This window comes from Actinia tenebrosa, unplaced genomic scaffold, assembly GCF_029948245.1.
Source record: "Actinia tenebrosa isolate PJP-AT-01 unplaced genomic scaffold, QUT_ActTen_1.0 PGA_scaffold13__45_contigs__length_12533684, whole genome shotgun sequence".
In the NCBI taxonomy this organism is placed as follows: domain Eukaryota; kingdom Metazoa; phylum Cnidaria; class Anthozoa; order Actiniaria; family Actiniidae; genus Actinia; species Actinia tenebrosa.
Genome location: NW_028292573.1, coordinates 3,098,008 through 3,108,598, shown reverse-complemented (window position 1 = coordinate 3,108,598; position 10,591 = coordinate 3,098,008). Strand labels below are relative to the sequence as shown.

The 10,591-nt window shown below is 37.8% G+C and overlaps 1 protein-coding gene across 1 annotated transcript; it reads right to left on the bottom strand.

Annotated features, from left to right (window-relative positions):
- Nucleotides 1–3,312: 3,312 nt before the first annotated feature.
- Nucleotides 3,313–10,518, bottom strand: LOC148911614 (mRNA-capping enzyme-like). Its single transcript, XM_089029184.1, is given in 14 exon segments — nucleotides 3,313–3,408; nucleotides 3,808–3,888; nucleotides 4,464–4,535; nucleotides 5,716–5,747; nucleotides 5,750–5,850; nucleotides 6,856–6,957; nucleotides 7,041–7,144; nucleotides 7,300–7,518; nucleotides 7,976–8,006; nucleotides 8,522–8,597; nucleotides 8,772–8,860; nucleotides 9,376–9,479; nucleotides 9,968–10,077; nucleotides 10,324–10,518. Coding segments are annotated over 14 exon segments (1,272 nt in total). The 5' UTR covers nucleotides 10,379–10,518.
- Between the last annotated feature and the right edge of the window lie 73 nt (nucleotides 10,519–10,591).

Sequence of the window (10,591 nt, the reverse complement as noted above, 5' to 3'; positions counted from 1 at the left end):
AAGATCTGTCGGATCAAGAGGAACGTCAGAACGGTGTGTGATGATGCAGGATGACCGCACTATTATGATTGGTGTCTGGTAAATTAAGGAGGTGTAGGTGTAGGCTCTAAGTGACCGTATTATGGCGTAATTAAAAGTCGGATGGTAACTTATTGCAGTTGTTAGTGTTGTGAGGTAAGCAAGGGTACGGGGGGAGGGTGTCCATAAAAGACCACTACAGCGGAAGGCATCATGACAAGGGTAAAGATTATTCTGGTCGGCCAAAACAACTAACGAAACTATTGGGTCAAAGGAAGCACTAATCTAAACTAGTGGTATTGACATCCTCCGAATATTACTCGCGGTAATAGTACTGAACATGGACCACTAATTATTCTTAACTAGAAGAATACGGTGTTATATATTGCATTAGTTATAATTTAGGTGAAGGGTACTTTTTCCTATCTAAGATTATAATGAGACTTGTGTGTTTTGTTTTATGGTCGAATTTTACTCGTCTAATTGAATAAATGGTGTTTAGTTTTGTAACCGGTTTGATGTCTACAGGTAAATTCGGTTCCGGGGGTACAAACTATTTTTGGTGACGGAGGAGACGTCAAATGTCAGTTTTCAGTACGTTTTCCAGTAACAAACAAGGGTATCGGATCTCTTGACTGGTTATAGGGCAGGTGGGGTGTCGACCTGTTGCATAGTTAGTTTTCTGGGCGAATCTGTCTACGTGTTTTCGTTCGTGTGGTCAGCTAGGGCAACATGTCCACTTTTGGTTCTTTCGTTGGCTCTATGGGAACGGTGACCTGTGGTTTTCTCTTCGTGGGATGTTGGCCAAATGAAGGTCGTACCAAGTGACGGAGCATGTGCCGGGATGGAGCAGCACGGGAATGGTCCTGTGCTTGTTGCCATGACCAAATTATTTCTAAGGAGGATGCTCTTGGGTAGAGGCTTTGAGTGGTATTCGAGTAAAATCTTGGAATGTGGGATGGCCAGCCGTTAGAAACAGTTGGACCAGTAGGGCAGCGTAGGGGACGGTGCTATAAGGTGCTTGTGCGTTTGATGGTTTGTGGTGTTGGCCTGGTAGGTTCTTGAAAAAAGGGGGGGGGAAAAAAAAGGGGTTGGGGTGTGGGTATTGTTGTTATGTTTGTGTGTCGTTAGAATAGTTGTTTGGTTAGTGAAGGAGGGCTTTTGGTTGTTGGGTGTTGTTGTTGCTGGGTGGATGATATTATTGATAACCCTGTTGTGTAGACTTGTTTTTTCCTGTGTGTGTTTGAATTTTTTAGTCGAAGGGCTGGGGCTTTTGTCAATGACCGCAAGAAGCATGTCTTTCGTCACAGGGTCTCGAATACTCTCACAAACAACCTATAAAGAAAATTAATAGGACTGGTAATAATAATAGTTTTCGGTTATTCTTTAGCTAAAAATTGGAGTTGTGATGGAAATGTTCAGTCTTCAATAACTGTCTATTTGATGTAGGTTTATACTGGTTGGAACATCGGTTGTCTGTTTGTCTCTGACTGTCAGATCGGTCAATCTTTACTGGTCGGACTATAAGATGGTAGGAAGTTTGTTGAGAAGTAATATTAATCGCAGGTGATTGGGTTAAAAAAATGATGGACATCAATGTCATGGTCGGACTAAGGGACTATGGACTTCTGGCAAAACAAAAACTAAAAACTCGCACATTTATCTTTACTTACTCATTGCAGTTTTGTCAAGCGTTAGGAAAGTTTTTATCCCTTTCGACGAGCCAAGAAAACCCACTGTTTGCTTCATCCCAAGTACATTCAATGTTTCTTTTATTCCAGACTTGAAGCTGCCTTGTCACCTACACAAATGGACACCAGACAGCTTTAAAACAGACGCACGTTATTCCACTTGAAAAACTAGTGAGGGAGCAGGGCGGACAGTGAGCTCGAGTTTAGGAGCGTGTGCGAGGTAAAAAATTCCCGGATACACCTGAAAATACCTTTAAACAAGTGGCAGCATGCCACCACTGAAAAGGAATGCGCCGTAGTACGAGCCAAGGGGAACACACAACGGGCAGCATGAAAGGTTCCTGTGTATTGTGTATATTTGGTTGGGAGTATTGATGAAGATAGGAGACGACAACCTGCTTCAATAAATCACAACTCAACAAATTGCCTTTAAAACTTGCTTCGTCTCTGTGATCTTGTTCAGTCCTCTGGCGAAGTTACGGCTTCAAATCGCGATGAAAATTCGCCATGAGACTGAAAAGGTAAGCGACGCTGCAGCAAGTAGGTTATAGGTTTGTGGCCTGCTGCCCATAATAACGATGTCGTCTATGTCTGGCAAGTTTAAGATGAAAAAAACTCACACAACACGAACAATCACGAGACACGAATCATAATTGTAGACATTCGACGGGAACACACGGCCGCCGCTGGATTTGATATCTATTTCACCTTAAGAGTGTTTGGTGATTCGGCAGTTTCGAGATCGGGCACACCTACATAGGGCCGACCGATACTGATACTACTTAAACTATTTGGTTCCTACCCCTTCTACCGGGTTACAGAAAAAGGGGGGGGGGGGGGTTTCCAATGTCTTTATTCTTTTTTTGTGCAAAAGGTCTTTCAAACCACACTGACCATATAAGTAACCGCAGTCTTGAATCAAGCACCTTGAAAGTAAGCCCAAAAAACATTCCGTCAGACTTGACGTTTTTTTAAAGTTCCAGCAGTTGAAAGGACGTTGGTCATTTTATAAACTAAATACTGATTATACAGAAAATCCATCCTTACTTACCCTTCTCGTCTGTCTTTGACAATTTGGAGCAAAAGTCCACAGAGTGTGCAGAGTATGTGGTTTTCCATTTCAATACATCTAATTGGTTCCCTCCCATATATGACTGGGAAAAAAAACACACACACATCAGCCAAAAATGGTTCCGTACATGGTTGTGGTACATGGGGCAATACAACCGATCCCGCATTCATGTTTTACCTCCCTAGTTACTGTTGCTACATCGGACAATCTGAAATATGTTTTTGATACACAGCATGGAACAGACACTGATTGCTGAAAATCGTTGTTAAAATGTTAAAAGCAAAATATTGTAATTTTCACTCATCAAGACCAGCAATGCCTCATGTTGTAATGGGGTATGCGTTGCAAACAATCATTAGGTATAAAAACTATTTATCATCTTGGTTACACACCTCATTGGCTGGATTGAAGATTTTAGACCATCGTTTTCATGAGACAATTTGGTAACCCAGTGTTCCAAGGACCTGTGATCAATAGAAATCAGTGATATGAGCCGAAAATAGATGAACTGAATATTTTAAGATGTACACCTTACTCACCCATCTTGCCCTTTTCAACTGGAAAGAACTGCTTGGCTCGTATATGCTGAATGGTTCTTGTGTCTTGTCCAGTATGACCTTGCTGTACCTTCAGGTTAGGAAACTAGTCAATTGGTAAATCCACTAGGTAATAATGGATGGATAGGGGTGGGTGGGTATAAGTGGATAGATGGGAGGGGTTGATAGATGGATGCATGGATGCATGGATCGATGAATGGGGGTAGGTAGTGACAGAGTTGGGTAGAGGCTGGATGGATAGCAGTTGATGAATGGATAATAAGTAAACATATTGGTGAATGGATGTTTGATGGGAGGGGAGGGTTCATAGATGGATGCATGCATGAATGGGTGGATGATGGGGTGGCAAAAGTGTAGATGGGTTGATGAATGGAAATAAGTGGACATATTGGTGAATGGATGAATGGATGGGTGGACTGATGATGATGATGTTGATCTCTGACAACACATATCACCAGCATCAACTTACTGCATCATTTCTTGGTTGTTCAATTTCTTTATGAATACACAACATCCTGGTATCATGACAAGTTTTCCCAACATCCTGACCCTGCAACAAATCCACCTTTATATAATTATTATTATTATTTTATCTATTCTTATTTTATTTATTTTCATTTTTTGACATATTATTTATTTTTTTATTTATTCTTTTTTGAGGACCACTGGGTTATGAGTTTGATTTTTTTGTTAATTATAACTGTCGTGTGTTTACCCTCTTGAAATAAAGTTCATTCAATAGCGCAGCGCAGCCGTGACGTCATAAAAACAAAGACAAAGGCGAAATTCGGACAAACAAACTTACAAGTTTACTTTCAGCAGATAACTTTCACAGCCGATCACAGTTGATCTTAGTTTACATGGGTATCATTGTAACTTTAAGTAAAAATTAAAAAAATCGGTTCGTATAATCCTCGTAGAAGTTAAAACAGAATGCAATGTTTGTCCGAATCTTTAAGCTATTTTTAGAATCACAGCGCTGCGCTATTCAATTCAATTCAATCCACCACAACAGATCCCTCAAAAGGATGTACAAAGAGCTTCTAAATCAAAAAATGCATAATGTATTTTCTGACGTCAGTTGAGTTGGCTTTGCCTCTCAAAATAAATTGATAACAAAATTACCTGGAATTTGATAATATCATAGGCTAAATATCTGGGATGAGTCTTCTCGCCTTCTTTGTCCATCACCATTTCCTGTACAAGTTAATTTAAATGCTGTTGGTTGACTCAATAAACCATTAATTGCCCTATAAAACTATGACGTCACACCAAAACAATCTATTGTTTTAACGCTAAGGATCATGGCGCCAGAGGGGGCAAAATAGCAGCAAAACAAATTAAATCAAAATAAAAAATGGTTAATTAGACGGGAAAAGGTGATAACGGATAAATTTTGTACTAAATATCTCGAACGAAAGAAAATTTTGCCCTAAATTCCTATCATTCTTGCCCATGTAAACAAGCTGTGACGTCATAATGTTATAGGTCAATTAGTGCAATGCATTTTTAAGATTATGGAATGATTATATGAGTGACATGCACAGCTATAGGTCTCTCACTACTGTACAGTTCAAGCTTGGGGTCATGGGTTTAATCCTCAACTGAACTGCAGATGTGAGTTGAGTTTGTTTGTTGTGTTGTTCTCATCCCTTGCCACAAGGTTAGTGCAATGCATTTTTAAGATTATGGAAATGATTATATGATGAGTGACAATGCACAGCATAGGTCTCTCACTACTGGTACAGTTCAAGCTTGGGGTCATGGGTTAATCCTCACCTGAACTGCAGATGTGAGTTGAGTTTGTTTAATGTGTTGTTCTCTCCCTTGCACAAGGTTAGTGTACAATGCATTTGGGAGATTATGGAATGATTATAATGATGAGTGACATGCACAGCTATAGGTCTCTCACTACTGTACAGTTCAAGCTTGGGGTCATGGGTTTAATCCTCAACTGAACTGCAGATGTGAGTTGAGTTTGTTTAATGTGTTGTTCGCTCCCTTGCCACAAGGTTCGGGTTTTCTCTCTGGGTAACTCCAGTTTTCCTCCCTCTGTAAAAAATGCACAGAATATCGAATGTAGTGGTTAGTGTTTTGTGTAGTGTTTTGAGTTTAATGAGCTAAATAGCAAAATGGCTAAATTAGCAAAATGTATGACCCCTTCCCTATCTGATTTTTTTTTTCGTGGATCACTATTCAAATCGAATAAATGTTTTATAAATTTTCTTATTTAGCTCATCAATTTCCCTAAATCCCCAACCCCCCCCCCCCCCCCCCCACCCATGCGTATAAAAAATGAATGGTCCCTAAGAAGGATTTTTTTCTTAAATGTAATATTAAAAGCTTTTCACTAGTTCATTGTATTCAATGTCCCTACCCCATCAATAAGTGTGTCATAGACATGTTCCTTGGATTCTTTCTTTGTGGAAATTTAAACTGCGGAGCAGCAAAGACATCAAAGTTTCTGTCTATGAGGTAGATTTCTTCTTTCTTGAGGATCATCAGCATATATCTAAAGATGCAGAATTAACAAGGTAAAAACATCAAGCTGGTGTTTCTGTTCCTTTACAGCACTAATTATGACAAATCACGCTTATAAAGCGCATGTGGCACTGCTAGTAATCGAATTTATAGTTTCATAGAAATTTGTTGAAGATATCCATTTATAGAAGTTTTTGATGTGATATGAGGTCATTTTATGTTTCATATTAGTTGAAATAGTATATAATAATACGAAGATAAAAACTGTGGAAAGCATACAGAAATAGTATACCTATTTCAAGCTTCAGTCATTTTGCGATAGGATTTTACAAGATATACATGTAGGTATGAGCATGACAGAATTCATGTTTGAATCTTTAATATGTTTTGGTATATTTGCAAAATGTTCAGTTTCTGGTAAAAAAGTTTGAGAAGATACGAGAAGGTATTGATCGTTTCACTTGCATCTGATCATCTGATACTGCTACGAAAAGTGGTATTGGGATTCCTGTGTAAAGTTTACTTACTCACGGACATGGATCGATAACATATATTTATAATTGTACTGGTTGTGCGAAGCAGTGCCACAAAAATGAAGAAAATAACAAAAAAGACTATTAGAATACATGTGTGATAGATCTTGATTACAGTCAAACTAAGAATTGATGGGTTGTAAGCATTACAAGAGATTTAAAAGACAAAACATGGCAGCCATTGTGTACCGTTAACAAAGGATGCTAATGAGAAATCTTTTCTTAAATGGTACCAACATGGCCGCGATGACATAACGTGCAAATGAAGAATACTGTAAACACCTAAAACATGCCTGGAAATAACTTTGTGTTCTGACCAATAGCATGCAAGAATGAATTTATTTCTAATTAAAAGTCACATACGATTGCTCAGAACACAATGTTTAACATTCCAGACATATTTTAGGTGTTCATGGTTTTCTTAGTTTGACTGTAAAACTTGCATATTAAATTTAAAATTATATTCTACTTAATATAATTATATATAAGAATAAGTTGTTTACCTTGTACCATCAGCTTTCCAACTGATTCTGTAATCCTTCTCTTGTAAGAACTTCAGGTTCTTTGTATCCATAGATACAGGCTGTGAGCCAGGAAAGCCCCGCCTTCAAGCACATTGATATACCAAGAGTAAATATTGGCTGACTTCAAATTATTATACTTTATTTTATTGATAGTTTAGGAGTACTCACATTCCCATCCAATCATATGTGCACAAATCTTTTGAACCTCTTCGTATCTTGGCGACTGTACAGCTTCAACTCCATTAACACCTTCAACAAACTTACAGTCCTTCAAATGAAAACACAGCAGAAATTTGAAAAACATGGTTCAGACTATCCTTACTTAGCAAACATACTACTAGCACCATATAAGAAACCTGTCATGTACAATTAATTTATTACTATCAGAAATATATAACCCTCATTCATAATATAACTTTGTACCTTGGTATTTCTTCCATTTATACGTCTTCGTTTCCTTCTAGGATCTCTATTATTTCCCACATCATCTTGATCATCCTCATCCTCATCTCTGTCACTCAACTCTTCTTCTTCGTTGCACCATTCAGGCCGCTCAGGGGCAGGAATCACATCAGAATCATCACCATACCGTCTACACAGCTCACCTAAGTAATCTTGCTTGTAGATTCCAGGTACTCTGCTCTGTTAGGGAAAATAGAAAAACCTCAGTGTGCTTTTAAAGACCATTTTCACATCCCAAATTACTGCTGTGTTCCTAGATTGCAGTCTCATTTACTCAGGGTTAGCCCCAAATCAATTTAACATAATATTCACAAACACCATTGGTAAAGTAAAGAATGCACAACTTCAACAATACAAACACTTTGAAATTCCACGGACCTTCACTAGAACACATAGTTATTCTGCACAAAATCGAGGCCAACCCTAAGCAATTGTGATCTCAAAACTGGAGCATTACAAGATACTGTAGTGATGGCCTCCTAACCTTAGAGTGCAAACAATTAAATAATTTTGACCAGTAACGTCCAAATGAGGTATGCAGAGGACACTAAGCAAACGGTTAGTTTTTTCTATTTCTTCATCAGAATACAAGCATCTAGGAAAAGTACTTTATTCAGGAAAAATGAGAATACTTTACCTTACTAAAGCACTCAACAGCTGCTTCAAGGCTGAAAGAAATATTTCGTAAGCTCAGAATCATAAAGTAAAACCTCACAGCTGTTACATTAATCATCTAAAAACATTTAAATATCATTTACTGAGCTCAAAGTAACAACAGGTCAAAGGACTATGACTGGTCAAAATTTATTGGCACTTGTCTGGCAAGATACTTCTTCAATTGATCCTCTTGACTGGTCACGCTGATTGGTCACATTGACTGGTCACATTGACTGGTCACATAGACTGGTCACATTGTCTGGTCACATTGACTGGTCACATTGACTGGTCACATTGACTGGTCACATTGACTGGTCACATTGACTGGTCACATTGACTGGTCACATTGTCTGGTCACTGACTGGTCACATTGATTGGTCACATTGATTGGTCACATTGACTTGTCACATGGACTGGTAGACCTCCTGGACTGTTCACATGATGATCAGTCCAGTGTGGCCTATAATCATATCTGGCCATTAAGCAGCTGTTATTTTGATCCCTGATTTAATATCCATTAATTTACCTCCAATCTAGTCTTTCTATTAAATATGATATAATCAGGAAACCAGTCCTGTTGAATCCGTGAGTACAATGGACACCTTTAAATTAAACAAATAATAAAATAAGGTCATTCATGAAATATGATAATTATATCATTCTGTAGACATACAATAAAACACCTTCTTAAAACTATCCTATATTGTCCAGATAACCTAAGCCTCTCTTTTCCCAACTTTTGGTTTGGTACACCCTTACAGCTCTGTTTTACGTACCAATGAGTTCTCCAGGGTGTTTGTCCCAGTAGCGGTCACAAATTGACATAAAGAGATGTACTTGATCTTGGGTAGGAGTTTCAGCATGCCTAAAATAAAAGACGATTCATTTTAAATGTAGACTGTGACTGAAAATAATCAACATAAAATCCAGATCTAATAAACTTGAGATAAATTTATAACTTACACATTTCCTATCCTATATGATCATATTATCTTTATCCGTGTTGGAAAAAGATTATATGTCATGGTACGAAATAAATCTGATTATAAAATAACTGTTTTGAATCTTGCGTTCTGATTGGCTGGGAGCGTGTGCTTTATGAGAGCACACAGCATGTGTGCACACTTTCAGTTGCGTCATTCCTATCCATAATAATGGTTATTGTAATTTGTATTTTATAAAAGAAATAAAAAACTTCCTTGCTGTGTGCAGTTATATTTGCACAACACTTGAGAAGTGTTGAGAAGCACTCTGCTACATGTCATGCTTCTCTCGTGTTCTGCCAACTCCTGCATGCTTCATAACTGCATACAGCACGAGCGTGTGTTTTCTATTTCTTTAGTAATTTCATATTTATTATAAAATGATGATAAAGTATACCCTCTACATTGAAGCTTAGTATGGTTTATTCCATAATGTTCCAGTTCTGTCTTGTCATAAAATCGACTGGTGTTTGTAAGATCAATTATCAAACCCACTTTAACCTAAAAGTAAAGAAACAAAACTATGGATTAAAAACGAGAAAACATATCCCCAAAAGGAAGAGAAACAAAGTAAATGAAAAAGAAAATAAATTGGTAAAGTTTTTGAACAATTTAAAAGTTGGATTAACATGTTTTGAAAGAACAAAACAGACACTCAAAGGAAAATCAAGGAAAACAAGGAGAAAAAAATGTGAAATTTTAACACGTCTTGCTTCCCCTCAACCCCCTCCCCACTCAACAAACATAATTTCTAGGGAATAAAAAGAGTAAGGAAACATGAAACTTTTGTAGGTACTGTAAATATCCAATCATTGGATTGAGATTTGTTATAAAAACGACGAAAGGAAGAAGAAATCTTTGGGATCGATTTAAATAAAAGTTATTTGTCATGGTCGCCCCAGGCTTCTCGAACGTCTCAAACACAACAAGAAAAGAAGTTTGAACATAATGTCCTCAACAAACTCAAGATAAATCAGCATTTTTCGTACCTTTAGTGCCTGAAGATAAGAAATCAACATTGGGACTTGAAATCTGTAAGCTTCAGGTACTTGCTCATCGTATCTTGGACCAAGAGGGGTTTTAAAAGCGATAAAACGATCTGAAACAAGTTGACGATGTCAAAGTAAATATGATATTTCGACTACAAAAAAAGATGCTTGCGAAGTCTGCCGACGAACTGGTTTCACAATCAAGAAAAATCATGGGAAATTCTTAGACGTGCGACTTAATAAACCAGGACTTGAAAACAGAAAACTTTGAGAACATAACAGAATCATCCTTTGTAAATTTAAAAACAACATAAAACAACATAGCTGGTTGGAAGTTTTTCGTCGTTCAAACCCACCTGCAATAACGAGGCTTTTTCTGGGGCACTTGAGCCATCTCGGTGGAACAGCCATCGTTAGTCGATTTGTTGGTTATCCAGAGACCTTTTAGTCCTGAATTATTCGTCGTATATTGTTAAATAAAGAATTATTCGCCGAATATCTTAGACCTTTCTACTTCCTTTGTCCTTCTGGCAGCCATGTTTGCTACCAGACGAATGCGCATCTTCGGCGCGCATCCCTCAATGTCTGAAATCTAACCACAGGTAACCCAAACAATAACTATTT